Consider the following 23983-nt stretch of genomic DNA (forward strand, 5'->3'; position numbering starts at 1 on the left):
TTTATCGTCCACATACAGGTGATGCCGGATATCCACTGAAGAGATGGCTCCTCACACCAGTCCGGAACCCACGGGACCAGCATGAGGAGGACTACAACCATGCCCACTCACGTACCCGTGTAGTCATTGAACAGGCATTCGGCCTACTGAAGACACGTTTCCGGTGCCTCAGCAGGTCTGGCGGGGCACTCCTGTACCGCCATGAGAAGGTTGCAAAGATGGTGATGGCATGTGTCATGCTACACAACATGTGCGTACGTAGAAATGTGCCCATGCCCCCTGACGCAGAACTGCAAGCACCTGAAGATGGTCATGATGAGGGTGGGGATGTGGCAGCACCTCAAGGAGTCCGCGAGGCACAGGAGGGCCGTGACATTTGTCAGCATCTCATTGATGCATGCTTCTAGCACTCACGCCTGGTGGCTGATACATGGACACGGGACTCGTGGCACTGTGTGTGTCTGGTACATGCACAATATGGACTGTACGCCTATGATGGCCTAGTACACAAAGATCATTGTCCAAACATCTCATTGGTTGATCGTGCATTGTTTATGGCATATGTGATATCATGTTGAACACCCTATCGACCCGCCACCCAAGTGAGCCCAACACACCCCCTCCACCCTCCTACCTCCCCCCCGAACACCAGTGTCCAAAGATGCTCATTGTCAGTGGGCAGTCGCTATTGCAAGCCCCCTCTGCGGGTATCAGGGGCACCCCTGCCTGTGGAGCGCAGGTTCCTCCCAGATCTACGTTGGGGGCTGCCCTGGACGGAACTTGCAACAGATGATGTCTCTGCCTGCTCACGTCCATGCATGTCCCTAAGGGTTTGTGAGAGCTCAGTGAGCACACGGCGCACTGCGGCAAGTTCGGCACATACGTCTTTGGACGTCGCATGCAGTTCCCCCCTCAGGCTCTCGGTGCTTCTCTCCATTTGGACTCTCAGGCTCTCGGTGCTACTCTCCATTTGTACTCTCAGGCTCTCGGTGCTACTCTCCATTTGTACTCTCTGGCACTCTGTGCTACTCTACATTTGTGCCCTTAGTGTCTCTGTACTTCTCTCCATTTCTGCCCTAAGTGTCTCAGTTGATGTTTCTATGTCTGCCTTAGTGCCCCCACATTCATCGGCATGGTCCTTGAGGAGCGTGGCCAGTTGCTGCTGTTGCACGATTAACTGGTCGAGGGACTGTTGCCTCTGCTGGGCCATGGCCATTTGTGGTGATGTCACAGAGTGGCTGTTCGCCTCATGTTGCCCTGCCACAGGGCTTGTGGGGGATGGCCAGTCGTCGTCTTGTGGGTGCCCCTGCGTGGTATCCTCATGGTGTACGGGATGGAACAGACAGGGGGATTGGGACAGGTCATGGATGGATCTGACTTCGACATCCCCGTCTTCTGTGTCGGAGCATGCTGCCATTAATGGGGTGTCACCTATGGTGCTGCTGCCACCAGAGGCAGTGCCTTCTGTGGCATCCATTGGGGGGACCTGTGGTGCTGCTGTTGTGGGCATGCTGGCTGCTGGGGTGCCTGTTGATGTTCCCTCCTCTGTGCTGCCACTTGATTTGTGCTGCTGCCGTGTCTTGATGCGTGCAGCTGAGGTGGAGGGTCTTTGGCCGTCGGTCTTGGCCCTCTTTGCAGGTGTGCTGGTAGGGGTGTCCTGAAGCTCGTCGTTTGGATCGGACCCTGTGGTGGAGTAAAGGAGGGCGAGCGTTATTAATGGGTCTGTGGGAATTGGAATAGCAATGTATCACATGCATTGGGGTGGTACCTGAGGGTGATTTGGGTCGGGGCCTTGGAGGTGCTTTCATTTGTGTGTGGAGTGAGGGTGCAGTTGTTTGGCAGCCTGCAGTTAGGGTGTGCCTGCTGCACGTGTAGTGGGTGTTTTTGGGGTTTTTAATTATTTATGTATTTATTGTGAGTTTTAAAGTGCGCTATCAGGCCAATGTGTGTGGACGTTCTCCTGGCCATGTGTTGCTGTTGCGCTATGTGGACACATGTGATTCACATGATTGGACATTGTGGATTTGGCATGGTTTTATTTGGGCCACCTACCTGATTCTCCGGATGTCTGCACTCCTTTCTCCATCCCTCTGACTCCCTCTATGCTCTCCATTCCAATGGTGGAGGCACAGATTTCTTCCCAGGGGGTCAACTTGATGGGTGATTCCGATCCTCCCCCGGTGGCTGTGGCAATGTTGCGGTTGGCAGAAAGTATGCTACGGACGCGTATCCGCAGGTCGTCCCATCGCTTTCTGCATTGCTGTGGGTTGCGGGGTGCGGTCCCCACCGCACTTACCCGCTGTGCCACCAGGGCCCATATGGCCTTCTTGTTCGCAAGTGCCGTCCTGGTCATTTGCGTGGAGAAGACGGCGGCGGCATTCTCCTGGAGGGTCTCTGTAAGCACGGTGAGTTCCTCACGGGAGAAGTGGACCTGCCGCTTGCGGTCGCACGCTTTCTTCGCTACTTTTCCCATTTTTCTTGGTTTCACTAGGGTGGATGACGGGTTGGGATGTGTCTCAGGGTAGTGTTTTTAGTGGTTGTGTGGATTTTGTGGTTTTATAGGTGTACGGCGTGTTGTTTCCCGTTCCGGGCCCATGTTTTTACTTCCGTTTCCGTATATTTACGGTCACCGTACTTTCCGGTTGGCGCTCACTGCGGTGTCCGCTAAGATGGGTGGCGGTATTGCACCTAGGGCGCCGTACGGCGGCGGTGTGGGCCGTTTTGGGGTCATTTCCGCCATCGCGGACTTTGCACTTCCGCCATGCCGTGGTGCTCGTGCCCGATGGGTCGGAATGGGCCGCACTTTGCTCCATCGTGCAATGGCGGAAACGCTATTTACGCTGTGGCGGTCCGGTCAGTCACTTTCCGCCAGGGTCGTAATGAGGGCCATAGTCTTTTACTTAGAAACCTTGAGTCAGTGTTTACCTGAATCATAGTAATTGCTGTCCTTTGTGTAACTATTTGTACTGCTCACTTACTCTTGAGATAAGTCTGGCTGCTCCGCTACTGCTACCACTATAACTGTGTTAGTACAGGCTTGTACCAAAGGTGAAATTGTACTGTCACTTGTAGTCTTAATTGTGTGTAGTGTTGCCAAAGGGTACTGCATATAATTCTGCCTAACAACGTGTCACTGGATATTCTAAGGACCCTGCACACACTGGTCACTGAAATCCAGTAGAGGATGCCTCCAGGACCCACGCTTTCACGGGACATGCAGGAGCCTCAGAGTCTAAGCTTGCCCCTGCAGAAGGGAAAGACCAAAGGGTGTGCTGGTCCTCGCCATCATCCGACTCCTCCACCACCTCGTCACGAAAAGACTCCACCCAGAGCCCTGGACCCATACACTGACACTGGCACGGACACAGCTACCACGGCTACGAGCACCGACGAAGACTTATCGCGTCCAACTGGGAGACGCTGCATGCGAACAAGTCCCCTAGGGCCTTCCCACCCAACGAAGTTGATCCCTTAATTTCGTCATATCAAGGGCCTAGGAACTGTTTCACTTAGCCCCTGAGGAGACCAAGAAAGAAGGCTTCCTATACCAACGGCGCAAGTCGAGAAGAAAGACAATCATCTCTATTCCCTTCCTGGACGACATCTGGGAGGAAGGCCTGGCTCTAATGAAAAACCTGAGTATGGCCCGACCAAGCGGGACAGGTTGGAGAAGTACAGGGTTGCAGATTCTGCCCCCATGTGCTTATGCAGTATCCAGTGCAGTTGATAAAAACAGGTGGTATTAGACACATAACTTGTTTCTGTCTTTATTGCTAAGCACATGACGAAGGCCTCTGTATGCCATGCATATTATACACCTTCTGTGTAAAGTATCCAAGTACCTGCCCATCCACCTGAGTATGTTTGTAGAAGACTAGTCACATTTTCTTTTTTACAATTGGTTAGAAATATTCTGAGTATGCATATCTGAGAATAGCGCCCATTCTGGAACACTATTGTTAACAGATAAGTAGCCTTTCCTTTCTTGTCAAAGTCTGATTTCGAGTGGATTGTGTCCTCCAACGTATTCCTCATCTTAGATGTATTCCATCCAGCTTTGCTGCTCTTCGGAAATTTTTTCGGCAGAGGGCGCCGTGCGTCGATGTCGTCGAGTCGATAGTCCCTCGAGGCCCTCCGTCGCGGGCGACGTCATCGGGTGTATAAGTAGCACGCGCGGCGCCCGTTGGCATCAGTTCTGTTTTTCCGCTGTACGTTGCTTCGGACATTCGGCGCGCCTCGAGTTTTGTCAGGAAATATAATATTACGAGAAGTAATTATGTCCTCGTCATCGATGCCGACCACGACCCCGAGATCGGGTTTTAAGAAATGCAAGTCATGCGGCTCAAAAATGTCGATCACGCACCTGCACCGCAAGTGTTTGTGGTGTCTCAGGGAAGGCCACGACATGGAGGCCTGTTCGAAGTGTCAGGCGATGACGGGAAAGGCCTTGCGAGAAAGGAGAGGAAAGCTACAGGTAGGTCGGAAGGATCGGAAAGCCTCTAGCGTCGAGTCGAGACCCCATGGGTAAAAATCTCCTCGACGCGAAAGGCATAGATCCAGATCTCGAAGCGATTCTCATCGCTCGTCGTCTTCGTCGGAAAAGTCGAAGAAACAACGCCACAGATCTCCCTCCACCTCGTCGTCAGACGAGTCTCCGAAAATGAAATGCCCCACAAAACATTCGTCTTCCGAAGAGTGGGAAGCATTTAGGGTCAAAATTATGGAGGTGTTTGCGAAAGCGAAGCCTTGGTCCGCGCCTTCTTCGGAAGCCAGCCAGGAGTGTCATCGCTCCAACACTTGCGCGCCCTCGAGCCCGGGTGATCACAAAAGGAAGGATAGGGAATCTTCCAGGACGCCGAGCGAAAAACGCTCGAGTCGAGTCGACCGCTCGAGGTCACCGACGCCGTCCGAGACCTTTCACACCTCGAAGGAGAAACTGTTGAAGGCCGTCTCGACGCCCTCGAAGCAGACCCTGTCGACAACCACGATGTCGTAGACGCCGAAGCCCTCAGCGCCAAAGAGTCCAACCAAGCCAGGACAGCCAGAAAAAGAGAAGGAAAAAGTAAAAAAAAACATGTAATTCCTTCAGAGCCTGGTACTACACCTCTTCCTCCTCCTCCCCTCCAGAGAAGGTTTTCAAGCCTCTCCCTAGAAAGGAGTTTTTCAAATCCTTGACCTCAATTTTTGAGGAACAGGAGAGATTCGAGGAGGAAAATGTACCTTTTGGATTGGAGTATGGCACCCCAAATGTCCCAGAATGCTTGATCTCAGAGGAAAGCAGAATGAGGGATTTGGTGGAGTCTTTGCACAATGCAAGTGGCATTGACACCTCTCCTGAGAATGACTTTGGTAGACCAGATCAAGGAGAGCATGCCAGTCCATTTTACCGCCAGTTAATGACCCAGGTCTTAGATTACTTGCGATGGGCTAGACCACCAGCCCAATTCGTCCAGGACGATTTAACAGACATATTGGACCATGGTCCCACTGAAGACCCAGTACTACCTTTTTATGTAGCCTTACAAAACAGGGTGGCCAAGAATTGGGAAACTCCAGATTCTATTCCTCCGGTAAATAAATCCCTTGCATCAAAATACCGCCCAGCCAGTAGCGACCCCAGCTATCTGTCAAAACATCCAACTCCCGAGAGTTTGGTCATACAGGCAGCCACAGCTTCCAACAAACTTGCGTACCCGTCTATCCCTCCAGACAGGGACGATAAGCGTGTGGGTGGTTGGGCACGGAAGGTATTTTCAGCCGGTAGCATGGCATTAAAATCTGCCAACGCCACATGTGACTTGGCAACATTTTCGTACACTCTATGGGAGTGCATTGCAATGGCGGCGGAGCACATAACAGAAGGGGAAGAAAGGGAAGGTTTCCTAGCCATCGTTAGAGATGGAAAGGAGGCCATGCAGGAATCCCTTCAATCTGGATTGGACACTGTGGATAGTGTAAGCAGGTCCTTGGGCACTAGCACGGTAATGCGCAGGTTTGCGTGGTTACGGAAGTCGGGTTTTGTACCGGACGTACACAACCGCCTCCTGAACATGCCTTTTGACGGGTCTCACCTTTTTGGAAACAAGGCTAACGAGAGCCTTGAGAGGTTGCAGACCTCAAAAGCAGCAGCAAAATCCTTAGGAGCTGCTATTAGGCAACCTCAGCCTTTTCGTGCGCAAGGGCAATCATGGAGGGGACAAACCTATCATTATTACACCTCATACGGGAAGACGAGAGGAATGGCCAGTCAAAGGGGCCAAAGAAAGGCCACTCGTGGTGGACGAGGAAAACATGCTAAACCAGCTCCAGCTGCAGCCTCTTTGCCATCAGCAGCTGCAACATCAGCCACAAAACCACTTTGAGGACTTGCAACACAAAACACCTGTAGGAGGCAGGCTGTCGCAGCATCTGCAAGAATGGCGAGCCATTACTTCAGATGTTTGGCGCTAGAAATTATAGCCCAAGGCTATTGCCTTCCTTTTCTAAAGCAACCTCAAAGCAATCCACCAGGGAGACACCCATTGAAACTTTCAAACCCGCTCCTACAGCAGGAAGTTCTAACCCTGCTGGAGAAAGGTGCTATAGAACCAGTACCTGCAGTGGAGAGGAACAAGGGTTGGTACTCCCCGTATTTTTTGATCCCCCAAAAAGGACGGAGGACTTTATGAAACTTGAACAAGTTCCTTAGGAAGGACAAGTTCAAGATGGTTACCCTTTCTCAGATCCTTCAGGCCCTTCAACTCCAGGACTGGTTGGTGTCATTGGACCTCCAGGATGCTTATTTTCATGTGACGATTCATCTTAAACACAGAAAATACCTGAGGTTCGTAGTTGGCGACTCACACTATCAGTTTCAAGTCCTGCCATTCGGGTTGACCTCTGCCCGAGGGTCTTCACCAAGTTAATGGTAGTGGTGGCAGCGCACCTCAGGAGAGGGGGGATTCATGTCTACCCCTGCCTGGACGATTGGTTGATCAGAGCGCGCTCTGCCGAGCAAGCACTGGATCATCTGAAAGTCACCTGCCACTTCCTCCACAAACCGGGCTTCTCCCTCAATTTCAAGAAGTCACACATGACACCTTCCCAACAGCTTCAGTACATAGGAGCTGTATTAGACACGTCCTTGGGAAAGAGCTTTTATAGCAGAGACATTGTGCAAGGGAGACTGGATGTGCTCCCTGGATCTGAAGGACGCGTACCTACACGTCCCAATTTGGCAGCCCCATCGTTCTTTCCTACGGTTCAGGATCATGGGCTACCATTTCTAATACAAGGTCCTTCCTTTTGGCCTCAACTCGGCCCCCAGGGTTGTTACCAGACTCAGGAATACTGTGGCTGCCCTCCTCAGAGTGCAGGGCCTCCACATCTACCCATACCTCGACGACTGGCTCATCAGGGCTACATCTCCGGAAGCGGTTCACCACTCTTCCCATGCCCTTATGAATACACTGCACGGTCTGGGCTTTTTGCTGAATCTCAAGAAGTTGCAGCTGCAGCCCACGCAGACTGACATTCTTGGGCCTCATCTTGGACACATGCTCCAAGAAGGTGTTTCCGTTGGAGGACAAGATTGCGGCCATTAGGAGGGCCACAACGCACTTCCTCAGCAGTGAGGTGACCTCGGCCTGGTGGTACCAGCATCTCCTGGGTCTCTTGGCGGCGGTCCTGTTAGCCTTCCAACACATGAGACTGGGGAAGATTCAGCTGCACTTGACGGCTTCATGGAACCAGAAGCGGGCAGATCCTTTCTACCCTTGGGAACTGCAGTTCTCTCAAGGTTAGTCAGAGAAAGCAACCGAGCAACAGGCGCTTATTGCCAAAAAGTTGTTTGAGGGTAACTTTAAAAAGATACTATGGAGAGTAAAAACAAATGACACCTGTTAGGAAAGATTGTATGCAGTACCCTTTGGGTGCACTACAATAACCTTGACCTCCTGGCAAAAGAGACCCAACCTTTGGTATAAGTCTGAACTACACAGATTGGTAGTGTGGCTGAGCAGCCAGGCTCATCTCAAGTGGGGTCAATGTGAGCAGTAAGGTTGTGACAGCGTTTCACAGTAGCAGTTATTCAAATACACACTTAGACCTAAGGTTTCTTGTTTGAATATTAGCCTGCATCGCATCTAGATAGGACTGTGAATGTTAGCATGCCTGCACTTAGATAGAATTGTGGATATTAGCATGTCCACACCTAGACAGATTTCTAAACACTAGCTTGCGCCACATCTAGATAAGGTTGTGAATGTTAGCATGCCCACACCTAGATAGAATTCTAAACATTAGCCTGCCCCGCATCTAGATAGGATTGTGAAGGCCAACAAGTGCCACACTTAGACAAAACTGTGAATGTTAGCATGCTAAAGGTCAGGTAACCCACTAACCAATACAAGCTCAAACTCTGCATGCTTATCTCACTCAAAAAAATCACACAACCATCTCTCCCACAACAAGCCGCACGCACTTCACAACACTGCAACAACACATAAGCCGGAGCAACAGCACACGCGGACTGACACCGATCTAATACCAGCACCAAAGCTCAGCACCCGGTGTATACCGAGTTGAAGCTGCCAACAGAACACCACTCCTCTTACTATCCTACTCCCTCTTCACCTTATTAACCCATCCCACCTTATCGTTCACAGATCCGCCAGAGCGCCTGGGGACCAATTCCGTTGGTGACGGTGCGTGGTACAAATACCTTTAACATTTAACATCTACCAAGTCGCGGGCTCAAGATATTCTTCAGATGGTTTCCAAATTCCAAAATGTCCAAAATCTCCAGGCTTACGACTTTTTAAGGTTGCTCGGCCTCATGGCATCCTGCATTTTTCTGGTGCCAGAGGCACGCTTGAGGATGAGATCCCTTCAATGTGCCCTAAAGACTCAGTGGTCCCAGTTCTCGGGGTCAAATGACAGATCTTCAGATTCCGAACAGGGTCAGACAAGACCTTTTATGGTGGACCTGTACAGAGAACATTCTAAAAGGAGAACCCTTTTGGCAACCATGGCCGGAGATCACAGTAGTGACGGACGCCTCACTCCTGGGGTGGGGAGCTCATGCTAACGATTTGACAATCAGCGGTCGTTGGCCTCCATCAGAGTCCAAACTACATATCAACCTTTTAGAGCTGAGGGCAATCAGACTAGCGCTGAAGGCCTTCCTGCCATATGTCAGGGGAAAGAATGTCCTGATAATGACGGACAACACAGTGGCCATGCACTACCTAAACAAAAGAGGAGACGTGGGGTCACGACCCCTGTGCAGAGAGGCAATGCAGCTCTGGTATTGGGCGAGTCAGGAGGGAACCTCTTTAACGGCAATTCATCTAGCCGAGGAAGAGAATATGACGGCAGATGCTCTGAGCAGGCAGAGCACAGTATCCCACAAATGGGAACTGGCTCAGGAAGTCATTCAAGAGATCTTCGCCCTTTGGGGAACCCCTCAAGTAGACCTGTTTGCAACCGGAATCAACCGAAAATGCGAAAGTTATTGCTCAAGGGAATTTCCCCCGAGAGGAGCCCTGGGGGACGAGTTTGTGGTGGAGTGGAATTTCCCACTATTGTACACGTTTCCTCCGATTCCCATCAATTCCTTAGGTCATCAGGAGGCTGAGAAGGTTTCGGAGCCGCATGATCCTAATTGCCCCGGATTGGGCCAGGAGAACGTGGTACCCGGACATTCTAGACATGTCCATCTGTCCTCCAGTACGTCTTCCTCAGAGAGAGAACCTTCTCTCTCAAACGGAAGGTCAGGTTCTCCATCCAGAGTCAAAACACTCAACCTTCATGCTTGGTATCTGAGAGGCTGAGATACAGGGATTGGAACCTTCCAGATGACGTTATGGAGGTGTTGCTTTCAGCAAGAAGGCCAGCAACAAAGTCTCTATACCGTTGCCGTTGGAAAAAGTTTTGCAACTGGTGCAGAGAAAAGAATGTCGATCCCTTTCTATGTTCTATTCCGGAATTATTATCTTTCCTTCTGACCCTAGCACATAGAGGTCTGAATATCGGAACAATAAAAGGTTAACTTGCGGCACTTTCCATCTTCAAGAGCTCATCGGAAGAATGCTCCTACTTCAAAATTCCTTTGATAACACAATTCATAAAAGGTCTCACTAATGTGTTTCCTCCTCACCCTTTTCAAGTACCGATTTGGGATCTAAATTTGGTATTAAAATTCTTAATGTGTGCCCCCTTTGAGCCTATGCACACGTGTCCATTGAGATTATTAACATGGAAAACAGCCTTTTTAGTTGCTCTAACATCAGCAAGAAGAGTGAGGCACTATCTTCTGGGCCACCCTATACTGTGTTCCATAAGGACAGAGTTGTGTTGAGGGTTAAACCATCATTTTTACCGAAGGTAATATCTGATTTTCATTTAAATCAGAAAATTGTTTTACCCTCATTCTATCCTCCACCTCATCCTTCTAAGGAGGAAGAAAGACTACACAGACTGGACCCTAAAAGAGCTTTAAGCTTTTACATCTCTAGGCTTTCTAGACTTAGAGTGGACAACCAGTTGTTTATAGGCTACACTGGAAGAAAACTGGGTCAATCAGTAACAAAACAAACAATTTCATGCTGGATCGTGCTTTGCATTTCAGAATGCTACAGACTAGCACAAAAAGACCCACCAGAAGGGTTAAGAGCTCATTCCACCAGAGGCATCGCCTCTTCCAAGGCCCTTCAAAGAGGTGACCCTATAAGGTCCATTTGCGAAGCAGCAACTTGGTCTTCGCTTCACACCTTATCAAAATTCTATAACCTGGATGCTTCCCAGTCTAGGCAGTTAACTTTTGGAAAAGCAGTGCTTTATTCTGCCATCTAAAGGCATTAAAAATAAAAAATGTAAAAAAAATCTGACCCCTCCTCCAGAGGAACTATGCAAAATACTGCTTTGGGAGCCTATCTAAGATGAGGAATACGTTGGGGGACACAATCCACTCGAAGAACAAGTTACTTCTTACCTGGTAACGTTCTTTCGATTGGATGTTCCTCCAACGTATTCCTCATCGCCCTCCCAACCTACCCCTCTGTAGATTTTTTCCAGGTTATTGCCATCTCAGATCTCGCAAGGCTGATACCTGTCTGCCGGCACAATCTACAAAAACAGTACAAGATCACAGATACAAAAGAGGGGGAAAACAGAACTGAGGCCAACGGGCGCCGCGCGTGCTAATATACACCCGATGACGTCGCCCTCGACAGACTATCGACTCGACGACATCGACGCACAGCGCCCTCTGCCGAAAAAATTTCCGAAGAGCAGCAAAGCTGGATGGAATACATCTAAGATGAGGAATACATTGGAAGAACATCCAATCGAAAGAACGTTACCAGGTAAGAAGTAACTTGTTCTTCTGGCAAAGAAAATGTTTTTGATTGGTCCTAGATCCATCACGGCCATACGTTTTGGGAGACACATCGGAATCATCTAGGACTGCATAACAGCATCTTTACCCTGACCTAAAATGTCTATGGTACTTGATTTATCAATTTATTGCACGTTGGCATGCATATTACCTATATTGTGAACCAAGTATAGTACTTTAAATTGTATTTCTTTGTGATGTAGGTGAAGCCCTTACCTTTGATGAAGAATGGCAGAGGAAAACGAGGACTTACAAGCTAGGTGGCCAAAGTTTACCTGTACATGACTCAAAACAAAGACATGCCCATAGCCCCGCTATAAAGAATGCGTAAATGTTTCAAGGTATTTAGTCAGAAAGACCTATTCATAAAATATGATATTTAACTATTGACCAAGTGTTTATTTGAAAGAGGACAGTACATTTCTGGCTGTTTTCAAACATGAGCAATTGATCACCAAAGTCTGGACAGAATATGGCTAATAACAGAGAATTCATGCTTAGTCAACATTTTAGCTTATTATTGGAAACACGTTTATAATTAACTTGCAGAATAGCTGTGTTAGTATGAGTAATTTACTTTGAGTCATTTGTTGTTCCCTTCCATGCCTCTGTCCCCCTTTTCTCAGTGCTATGACCCCTTTATTTTAAAGATCTATCTTTAAATGAGTTTATGTTTTATTGCTTGTAATGATTGACTGGCATTCTTTGATATGCAGAAGTATTCTCTTTTTAATATGTTGAAAGCACTGAAATAAATCCAATAAGGAAAACGGGCAGCTATGTATTTCCATACCACTGTGCATAAAAGGATAGAGGAACAAGCAGAGTATTCCTAACCAAAAAATGTGGCCCCCCCGAGGACACAAACCAGGACTTTTACACAATCGGGTTCATACAGAAAAGTCAGTAAGTTACATTTATTTAGCTAGATGAATGGTGAGCTTCCTAACAGAACGTTCTCTGTCCTTGAGAGTCATGGCTTTACAGCATCATGTGGGGCCTGTACTATTCTGCGCAGCCTACTCACGTGATACAACCTCCGACTACACCAACCTTTCTGTTACCCATACCATGACATGATCGGGCAAACAAAACCCATAGTATTGCTCTCTGTCTGAGACCCCTAATCTAAATGAACTGAATCAAAAGGATGGCCAACAGAAAAATAATCCTACTCTTGATAAACCCTTAGCCTTCAAGCTTCCCCACTCTAAAACAGAAGATGCTCTAACCCAGCAGGCTTGCTTTCGCCCAAACCCTGGTATATTTACCACCTTTAAAAGGAAGGAGTATCCAACATATTTGATACATTTTGGACTTTCAAGAAGTGCAGAAGAATTTGTTGGACACTGTGGGGAGTGCAGCACATTTCAAAGGCCTCTGTCAGAGGTCAAGACAGGTGTTCCAAGGCAGAGATAAACTGTCCTCTGAACATCCCGAGGGAACATTATAGGTGACTGTTGTTGGACCAAGACCTTCACTCTGCCAGCTGCATCGGTACCCAGGCTCCACACTAGAGGTGAATGACTCCTGCAGGTGGCCGTTAACACCCTGGATGGAGAAGAGGAAAAAGGACTACCTTATCCCGGAGCCCCTGGATTAAGACTCGCAGCACCAGATGGGTCAAAGCAGCTGTATTTCTGTGTTGCACCACTTTAAATCATCTTCAAGCCCGAGACGACTGCGTTCAATGTAGTCAAACCATACAGGACCTGAGGTACTGCATTTGGCACTCTTCTTAAACCGCTATTTTATTGCATCGAACCAGTTTGCTGCTGCATAGTATCGGCAGAGTCCATTACGAGTTAATTTGACTGGAATAAGAAGCTTACAGTTGCTGAAGTCTTCAAACACCTGCACTTCCGAACAGCACTTCGTACCACCAGGATCTCTGCACCAACTCAACATGGACCTCAACTTGATATGTTCGGAGCATCATGTCACCTGCCGACTCAACTCAACGGTTCCCATTGTCTCATAACATCCCAACCGTCGAACCTAACCTAATGTACTCTTTTCGAACTGATCGTTCTGATGCTGCATCAAACTGCAGAGAGCTTCACTTCGAACCCGACTGAATGCCAACTTGCTGCCTGGATCACTGCAACTCGTCACAGTCAAACCCGGTTTGAACCCCAAGCACATCACTGAGAAACCGAGTTCTATGCTATCGAAATATCAAAAATAGATTACTGTACTTTTGAGAGGCACAGACCACCTTCGTCCACAATTGGGACAGTAGGTACTGATGAAATACCAGTTTACAACTTTTCCCCAGAAATAACCTTTTAAAGTGGCATTGTTGCAATGTGTTGCTCTTCACCCCGCTATAGTACCAAGATTATCTTCATATCTATTTTTGCATGTTCTGTGTCCTTCTCACAGTGGTGGGTTTTTGCCAGTGTTTTTATTATCAGTTATTTGCATACTGGTGTTTAATCAAAGTAGATATATTTTTATAGAACCTCAATTGGACATTCATTTATTTTGGAGTCTTGTGCTATTGCTGCTTGGGTTTGCTACTGTCATCACATTCACACCCCTCCTAAGAGTATAGCCTCTGCTCAGCACACATTATTACAAAAGGTGAAGGAGGTATATCTCTTGACTGTGCTCGTTTCATTCTTTATGATTGGGATCGCTGTTGGATTGTAGTAGTGTAAGGTTTGGATAGTGGTTTAGCCACTTCTCGTCCTTGTACTGCAGAGCAGTAGTCATTTCATCACATGTGGATAAGATAGGAACACTCAATTCTGCTGACCCCAATGTCTTTGTTCTGACTATTGATAGTCACATAACTTTCAGCCATCTTAGGCAGCTTTCTAAAACCTATGAACTTGGTATCCATTTGGTGTTGGTGAACCCAGCATAACAGCTACTCAAGATACTTTGTTATCATGCGGCTAAACAAATCCACAAAAAGTTTCTACTTGTTATCGTTCACTGATTTAGAAAGGGTTAATGTAAGCAAAAATTCTGCATTTCAAGTGCATTAGCAGGTGATAATGGCCTCTGGCCCAAGTTCAAAGCGGGCCAATGGGCTTTACCACCTGGTAATAGCACAAGGAGGATGGCAGTATTGCTATTTGAACATTCTACCCAATTAGGGTATAATGTTCTGTTTAACACCAGGAAAGACAAAGGAGAACTATTGTAATGTTGTGACAGAAGACGTATATCAGTCATTCTAGCCACTGCTACTCTATTGTCTGCAACAGAACTGCGAACATAGCAATGTTCTAAAGTGCAGTATTTACCCAAACCATCCAGGGGTGATGGGCCGTTAGGCAATATCAGTAGACACTAGTACTTTTCTGAGATCTTGATAATCTACAAAGCTGCCTAGTTTGTTTGTTTTTAGCACATTAACCTGTTCTGTGCACTGGACTGTAGGTGCTGTAGATCTTCTTTAATATGTGCACGGCCAAGATAACTCTTGTGTTCATGCTTCTTCCTTTTTCTAGAAGACATTTCTCCTTTATCAGGCTTTTTTTTATATGCTACGTCTATTTAGCCAATGTTCTCCTGTGCAATAGTTTTGTACTGAAATACATGTTGCACTCCTTCACTTCCATGTCTAATCTTCTTTGTCTTGATCTTCTGGGATGTGATGGAGCCCACATGGATGACCTTGAATTGGAGTTCGAGAGTATATGATTTTGGGCAACTTCCAAATTATTCCCTTGCTGTTCCCTCCCAAACACCTATATTTTGAGGTGTTGCTTTTGATAATTGCTCACTGTCTCCCTGGTCAGCTCTTAAATGGGACTCTGTTCTGATGCGACTCTTTTCTGATTTGAAATACAAGAGAAACCTCACTGTCTGCTCTGCTCATTAAGAGCAGTGCCACTGAGAGGTGGCGAAAGTGCAGACATAAATCATTATTAAAAAAATAAGTGAAGGAATGCTAGCCTCATTACCTGAAATTAAGTTTGTTGAGTGCAAAGTGTCACTTGCCACTGTTTTAGAATGCTTGAGAACTGTACTGAGTTCCTGGAACGCCCTATGTAAACAAGCGAGGGTAGCGGACCACTAGGGTTCCATGTAAACATGCGAGGGTAGCAGGCTGCTAGGTCTGGGTTTGATCTTGCTGATGCCTAATAAGCTTTCCCAGGGGTAGAGGAGGAAAAATCCTGTAGTCCTGTGACTCTCCAGAAGATAGGTATTCCCCATAATCGCAGCATTGGTACATCACAGGACTGGGCAGACTACATTGAAGAGTACATCTACCATTAGTCAGGAAAGGTTACACATGAGAACGGTACAATCCTTCACGTGTTACAATATACTTCAGAAGGTGATAGCCCTAGAGGAATTGGGCAAGAGAGAAGCCTTTTTTGTATACAGCAGACAGCAACGCCACAGAATTGCTACGTGTCACAATACTGGAAGGGAAGTCACTAAAAGCGGACTGCAAACGTTTGATATCTGGAGCAGGGATTTAAGGGTTCTAGTGGACAAGCTTGTAGGAACTGAAAGCCAAAAGCTTACCCCTCAATATCAATGGAGGAAAACTGACCCATGGTAGGAGGGCATGAAACATTTAGATTGCCTGAAAGTACCATGCCAAGGGAGGGAAAACACCTATGGTTTGGAGCGAGATGAACACTCCGGTCTTGGAAAGAGACTTCGAAATCTATGGTCTGAAGAAATCTGTGAAGCTTCAAGAGGTCAAGGAAGAGACCTATGAAACCTAAGGTCTGGAAAGACACCTACACTAAAACCAAGAACCCAAGTCTGGATGAACCCTTAGTAAAACAGGACTGAAGAGAGGCCTGATGCATGTGCTGCCTCCAAGGTCCAGGAAGGACCGCACAACGTGACAAGGTGTCAGAAGACACCCCAAAACCTGATGGAGCAGAAGGGCTGCCAGAGGCCCAAAAGAATAAGATCAAAATAACACGATCTCTCTGAAAGCAGCGATCGTGAGGGAAAGCCAGATTGGACCTGATGTCAGAACTGTGCTAAACTCTTTTGTGATACCTTTAGAATAGGGTACAACTTTATAAAATTAGTTGTATATTGTTTTGGGCAATGATTAGAGCATCTTCTTTTTTAGAGTGGGGTAGTTGGAAGGCTAAGGGCTTATCAAGAGTAGGATTATTTTTCTTTTGGCATCGTTATGATTGAGTTAATTTAGAATAGGGGTCTCATAGAGACGGGGGGGGGTCATTCTGAGGTTGGAGGTAAGTACCGGGTTTTACCGGCATGGAGCAAACAACGTGTCCGATTTGGTAACAGACCGCTAATTGCAGCCTATTACGACTTTGCGGGCATGAGCGTTGCGCCATGCCGGTAAAGTACCTAGCGCCATGCCGCAAAAGGGCCTGAAAAAGCCCTTACCGGCATGAAGCGCATCGTACTTAACAATACTGCCATAGGACAAAGTGGAAACAGTGATGTCCGTAAATAACGGTGGCCGTAAATTACGGGCACCGTTAAATAACGGAACCGGAAATATCGTCATCGCACAGGAACGGGAAGGAGCGCGGCAGCCATCTTTAAAAACACAATCCATTGCCATCCTCAACAGGCAGCACCCTTGGGAGCATTTTGAACCCTGGAAAAGGCTGTCAGAATCTGGAGGAATGCCAAAAGCACCTAAGAAGACAGCAGACCGGCTCCGCAAGCAGCGATTCAGCTTGGATGAATTGCAGGTCATGGTTGACACCCTTGAGGAGCACGCTGATATTGTGTTTAGCAGGGACATGCGCAGAGAGCCGGTGCTCCGGAAAAAGAACATCTGGGCACTAGTGGCCCAGAGGGTCAGCGCAGTCAGCACCACCCCCCCGCACCTCCAAGGACTGCCGCAAGCAGTGGGACGACCTGAGGCTGAGGGTGAGGAGCATTCTCTCTGCCAACCGCAGACAGGCTCAGGAGACCGGAGGGGGCCAAGTTCCCCGACTAAACTTATGCCATGGGAGGAGACATGTGCCAGCCTGATCGGACAGGAATCAATAGAAGGCGTCGGCAACATGGAGTGTGCGGCACCGTCGTCCGATGATGGAGGTGAGTGTCCAAAGTGAACACTGCCAATGCCAATTCCATGATATACACTCTGAAGGCCCGCACAAGGAATCACGGCATGGTGCCTCCCCCCCCATTAAAATCATGCCTAACCAACTGCGACCCAAGCAAGTTCCAAGTGCAAGGGCATAACGCACATCACACATAGTGCACGAACTGGCACATCCCATGATGCACACTGTGCAGCTGGTGTGGCCAGTGTGCGAGTCAGACTGCACAGTACCCGGCCAGGATGAGTGACACCGACACCTGCATACATATCGCACCCATAAATAGAATGTAGTGGTGTTGCATACACAAATGCCCATGAACCCCAAATAACTGAATATGTGAATATAGCCATAAATGTAAGTTGCGTCTCAAATCAGCACTCATGCCGGCCCTCTCTTCTACCCCCACAGGCAGTGAGCATGACAGCGAGGACCACGAGACCAGCTGTCCCACCACCTCCAGGGGCAGAGGCAGGGTCCGCCACATCCCAGCCAGGAAGGACACACCTACACCGGCTCCTGCAAGGCCCATGGAGGGTGCACCACCCCCACCCCTCCCTGCATTGGCGGCAGGTACATTGTCCACCCCAAGGTCCGTGGAGTCCAGCATCGCTGGGGAGGTGGCAGCCACGGCCCCCCTGGAAACCATGGACAGCCCCTTGTCCATCTGTGGAGCGGCAGAGGAGGACTCATATCCAATCGTCCACACCCCAGAGCCCAGCAACTACCCACAGGTGTCTAGCAGCGACACACCTGGCCGATGTGCCCGTGGAGAAGCACAGGAACAGACCAATCCTGTGCCCAGTCCCCCAGGCGAAGCCCTGTCAGGGCATGGATGCCCGATCCCCTGCAGGGATTACACCCCATCCACTGATGCACAGCGTGCAGCACAGCTCACTGACCTCCTCGCAGAGGTGATGCAAGACAATCGCCAGGGCAGGGAGGAGTGGCGGGAGGAACTAAGGGCAATGCGGCAGGTGGTGACAGAAAGCACAAACCGCCCATGCGAAGTCCTCGGACGCATTGCTGATGCCCTTGAGGCTGCACGTCCTTCTCAGCCAGCTCAGCAGGAGGACACCCCCTCCACCAGTCACTCAACCTGGACGAGCCCACTCCAACGTTCCCTACGTTCCCAGCGCCGCCGGAACATGGCTGCCCTGGGCCCCGAGAGCACGGAGTGACTTGCTTCTCCAGCATGGGTTCTGGCATGGATTCACATGCTCATGAATATTCCCCGTCGTCAGGCTGGGAATCCTCGGTAAAGAAAAAATCAGTATCAGTTTTGTTTCTGATCTGTCTTTCTTAGTAGTAACCAATCACTGATCTCTGGGTCATACTGCCCCCAGCCAATGACTGCCCTCTCCCTAAGCCCCTCCCCTGGCAGCCATCCTCAGATTTTTACCGCACGTTCAAGTGTCGGGAGTCCTCGAGCTTTAGCTCTCGAGCTTTTACTGCGTTTTCATGCTTTTTCAGGAGATTTTCTCATTTTTTCGGTTTAATCGAGCCTCAAGCTCCACCGTTTCTACTTCCGATAACGGGGACCTGTTTCGGAATTCTTCTACACCTCTCAAGGGTGAAGTTTTCATAGAGTTACGCTTCTTGGAGGATTCCAGAAGATATGTGGCCTACCTCAACGGACATGGCCCAGGACAAGGGAAGCTCGACGCCCGGATCCAAGCTATTCAGGAGCTGCCCGGGATGCGGATTGCAAAATGTTTTCAAGGAGGACGAGCATTCGAGATGTCTCTACTGCCTTCATGAGGACAAGACGCACGTGGAGAAGGACTGTGCGTTCTGCAAGAACCTGTCGGAACGGACAAAGCAAGATCGTCGTTCCTGCCTCGCCGCCTGGCTGGAGAAGGGCACAGCAGGTGAAAAGGCGAAGAAAAAGTCTGAGCGGTCTTCTAAGTCCTGTGAGGGCGCCCCGGCGACGAGGGCCCAACAGAAGGCCAAGCACTGCGAGTCCGCGGGCACCGGGAGCCCCGAAAGGTCGGGCTCTTCGGCTGCCAGGCAGGGCGCGACTTCCCCGGCACGATCAACCACGAGCCAGCGCTCTGGTTCGGGGAAGAGGAAGTCCGAGAACCCGGGTAAGCTTCTGGAGAGGCCCCGGTCGATCTCGGAGCCGAGGGGGAGCGAGGCGATGACCCTCCCCCCAAAGCAAAGGCCCAGGACGCACCTAAGGTGGTGAGGGCCTTGATCCACCCGGCAAAGGCCTCTATCGAGGTTGTCGCAGCGGCCCTGGCAAAGCCGGCAGAGGCTACGCCAGTGGAGGCAGCCTCGGGGCCCAGAGTTTCCCTGCCACCGCAGAGGGAATCCTCTTTCCAGACCATTGTTAAGACACCCGTGAAGACCCCAGTGGAAAAAGAGGGGGGAGGGCCGGTGGCCATTACGGACTCGGATTCAGCCTCCGAGGAGGATCCGGTGGAAACCGTGAAAGGCCTCACCGAGAGGTTTGAAGGCCTCAACGAGAGGTTCGAGAAGGTTCGATCCCAGGGGAAGGTTCCTGCTGATGTGATCTAAGAAGGCGACGATGGCGAAGACGATTGCCCAGTGGAGCAGCCATCCCGCCGGTCGCAGCCATTGCCCGAGCCCCAGGATAGCTCGGCGGCCATTTTGTTGGCGATCCAATCCCTATGTACTGAGATAAGGACGAGGTTACCACGTACCCCGACGGACGCTCCAGAGCCAGGACCGTCGGGAAGCCCTCCGAACAAGCGGAGGAGAGTCCACCCCGCACCGCCCTTCGTGCCCAGGAGGCCTGTGGACCCCTCACCCCCCTCGCCGGACCCTCAGGATGATACGGCGACGGATACAGCGACGGGGACGGACGACGACGGCGGCGATGATACAACGGACATTCCGTCATCACCCCCCCTCAAACCCCACCCCCCTTGGGCCTCTCCGCCCGACGAAATTGGCTCTTTCCACGCCATGATAGCCAGGGCATCCGAGCTCTTCCAGCTCTGCCCTGAGGAACAGAAAAAGGAAGGTTTTCTTTACCAACGACGAGAGGCCAAGAGAAGGACGGTCCTCGCGGTACTGTTGCTCAACGACATATGGGACGAGGGGCTGGCTATCCTGAAGAACCCTTCCACGACACCCACCAAAAGGGACAGGTATGAGAAGAAGTACCGGGTCCCCGATGCCGCCCCCTTGTGCCTCAGGGCCCAGCCCACGCCAGACTCGGTCACCTCGGCAGCGGCCAAGAAGAAAGCAGCGGGTGCGGCGGCTTCAACTTCCACTTCCCCACCGGACAGCGAGGGCAAGAAGTTGGACTCCATGGGACAACGAGTCATCTCATCGGCGGCGATGACGATTAAGGCGGCCAATGCCTTAGCGATTGTGGCCCGTTATGACAGGGAGCTTTGGTTCAAGATAGCTCCCCTGCTAGACTTCCTACCGGACGACAAGACGCCGGAGGCCCTACAGATTCTGCAGAAAGGTGAGGTGGCGTCGGATCACGCCATAACGGTGGCAACGGACATTGCCAATACTGGATTTCACCAGCTGGGCAACGTGGTTTGCCTTCGACGACGAGGATGGCTCAAGGCGGCGGACTTTCGCCAGGACGTCTACACCAGAGTGTTGGACATGCCATTCGATGGCAACAAGCTGTTTGGGAAGACGGTGGATGAGTCCCTCCAGGCCATCAAGACCGACACGGAAACAGCCTGAGCCCTAGGAGTCCTTCAGCAACGGTGTCCCTTCCGGAGCTCTGGAGGCAGACAGGGAGCCTCCAAGGGATCCATCGGTGGCTCTTCTACTTACCGCCAGGCGGCCCGCTCCAATCCCAGGAGGCCTACAGAGGCCGCGGCAAGCAAGGAGGGTCTCGCCGCCGTCGTCAAGGAGGCCAAGGCGGCAAGGCCTCTTCCAAGCAGGACTGAACCGGCCGTAGCGTCGGGCCCCCACCGAAGCACCCTGGTGGGAGGCCAGCTGACGAAGTTCGTCAGGATGTGAGAGTCCATCTCCACCGACCGTTGGGTGCTGGACACCCTGGCCCGCGGACACTCACTAGAATTTCAAAAGAAGTGTCCTCGCATTCCTCCCGTGGCCAGGAAGGAGAATCACGTCCCTCAACTGCTGTTGGAGGTAAGGGCGATGCTCAAGAAAGGTGCCATCGAGCTCGTCCCCAAGAGGCTCCGGAGTATACTCAAGGTACTTCCTCGTCAGAAAGAAGACAGGTGGTTGGGGCCCCATTCTGGACCTGCGTCGGTTGAACAAGTACATCAAGGCACAGAAATTCAGGATGGTCACCCTCCAGCACGTGCTGGGACAGCTGGAGGAGGGCGACTTCCTATCGTCGTTGGACCTGGAGGATGCTTACTTCCACTTCCCCATTCTAAAAGGACACAAAGTTCCTCAGATTCGTAGTCCAGAGGCGTCACTACCAATTCAGAGGCCTGCCATTCGGGTTGAAGTCGGCACCCAGGGTGTTCACCAAGTGCCTCGCACCAGTGGCGGCGCGGCTGCACCTGCAGGGGATCCTCCTCTATCCCTACCTGGACGACTGGCTAATCCGTGCAAGGTCAAGAGAACTCGCCGTCGAACACACGGCGAGGACCGTCTGCCTGCTCTCGGAACTGGGATTCGCCATTAACTACCCCAAATCCCACCTGGTCCCTTGGCAGTTGGCCCTTGTTTTGGGAGCGAAGCTCGATACAGTGGAGTGATTGGCATCTCTGTCGGAAGAAAGGACGAAGGCCATTTTGGGCAGGGTGCAGTGCCTGTTAGCCACGGACGTGGCCAGGGTGAGGTCCATCAAGTCCCTCCTCGGGGTGATGTCCTCATGCATCTACCTTGTGCCCCTTTGCAGACTTCGGATGCGTCCGCTACAAGAGTTCCTCGATGCCCGCTGGATTCAAGCGGCGGGCAGCTTCGAAGACAGGATCCCGCTCGACGAGGAGTTCCGTCGGGCGATTCTATGGTGGGGTACCCGTGTGCACCTCACGGCAGGCACGGACTTCCAGACCCCGGCGTATCAGGAGACGGTGACGACAGACGCCTCCCTGGAGGGATGGGGGGCACACACCGGAGATCTCCATGCAAGAGGCCTTTGGCTCCCAGGGGAGAGGTCACTACACATTAATGTCCTGGAGCTCCGATCAGTGTTCTGGGCCCTCAGGTCGTTCCTTCCATCCCTCAAGGGCAAAGTGGTAAGGGTCTTCACCGACAACACCACCACAATGTTCTATATCCGGAAGCAGGGGGCCACCAGATCCCCAGCCCTATCCAAGGAAGCGCAGGATCTGTGGCACTGGGCTGTCGCCCAGGGGATTTTCCTGGTACCCTATCATCTGGCAGGAATAAAGAACACCATTGCCGACTCACTCAGCAGGGAGCTGCACTCGTGCCACGAGTGGGAACTGCGGCAGGATCAAGTGGATCTCCTATTCCGACGATGGGGCAATCCCCAGATCGACCTATTCGCGACGGCGACGAACGCCAAGTGCCGGAGGTTCGCCAACAGGTTTCCCCAGCCGGGGGGCATGGGCGATGCCTTCTCATTCCCCTGGGGCTGCCTGTTCCTGTATGCGTTCCCCCCGTTGCCGCTGCGACTCATCAGTCAACTCAGACGGTCCCGGTGCAGGATGATCCTCATCGCACCGGCATGACCGAGGCAGATCTGGTTTCCGGACCTTCTGGACTTGTCAGCAGTCCCCCCTGGTCAAACTACTGACGGACGCAGATCTTCTCACCAGGGAAGGAGGCGCCATCCTCCATCACGACCCAGGATCGCTGAACCTGCAGGCCTGGCTCCTGCAGCACTAGAGTTCGGAGGGTACCACGAGAGGGAACTACACCAGGATCAGGTGGATCGGCTCTTTCAACGATAGGGCAAACCCCAGATCGACCTGTTCACGACAGCGACGAACGCCAAGTGCCAGAGGTTCGCCAGCAGGTTCACGCAGCCGAGGAGCATGGGTGATGCTTTCTCGTTCCCTTGGGACGGCCTGTTCCTGTACGCGTTCCCTCCGTTGCTGCTCCGTCTTATCAACCAGCTCAAGAGGTCCAGGTGCAGGATGAACCTCATCGCACCGGCGTGGCCGAGACAGATCTGGTTCCCGGACCTTCTGGACTTGTCAACGTCCCCACCTATCAAGCTGGCGACGGACGCAGATCTTCTCTCAAGAGGAGGAGGCGCCATTCTTCATCACGACCCAGAGTCGCTGAACTTGCAGGCTTGGCTCCTGCAGCACTAGAGTTTGGAGGATACGATAGCCCGGCTGACTGCAGAGAGGTTCTTGCAAAAGCCAGGGCATCCTCAATCCTCAAGTGCTATGGACATAAGTGGAAGAGGTTCTCTTTCTGGTGCCGTGCACAGAAGATTAACCCTCTGCGGATTAAGGCCCCTCAAGTATTGCCGTACCTACTGTCGCTGGCCAAAGCTGGACTGTACACGCCTGCATCAAGATACATCTGGCTGCCATCTCCCGATACACCAGAACTACAGGACGGGCGTCCTTGTGGTCTCATCGCCCGGTGAAGGAATTTATGAAGGGACCATTCCGATCATTCCCGCCGGTGAAGGCCCCTGCCCCGGCGTGGGAGCTCAACGTGGTGCTGACCAGGCTCATGGGGCTGCGGTTCG

General features: G+C 50.9%; 1 protein-coding gene across 2 annotated transcripts in view; it reads left to right on the forward strand.

Annotated features, from left to right (window-relative positions):
- Positions 1-23983, forward strand: part of MLF1 (myeloid leukemia factor 1) — a 474880-nt gene that overhangs the window by 446312 nt on the left and 4585 nt on the right. For both annotated transcript variants that reach the window (XM_069618449.1, XM_069618450.1), the window contains one exon: positions 11581-11718. In XM_069618449.1, coding sequence (XP_069474550.1) covers positions 11581-11708 — 128 coding nt within the window. In that variant the 3' untranslated portion in view covers positions 11709-11718. The remainder of the gene's footprint in view (positions 1-11580; positions 11719-23983) is intronic.

This window comes from Ambystoma mexicanum, chromosome 10 (assembly GCF_040938575.1).
Source record: "Ambystoma mexicanum isolate Mex_15411 chromosome 10, UKY_AmexF1_1, whole genome shotgun sequence".
NCBI classification, from domain to species: domain Eukaryota; kingdom Metazoa; phylum Chordata; class Amphibia; order Caudata; family Ambystomatidae; genus Ambystoma; species Ambystoma mexicanum.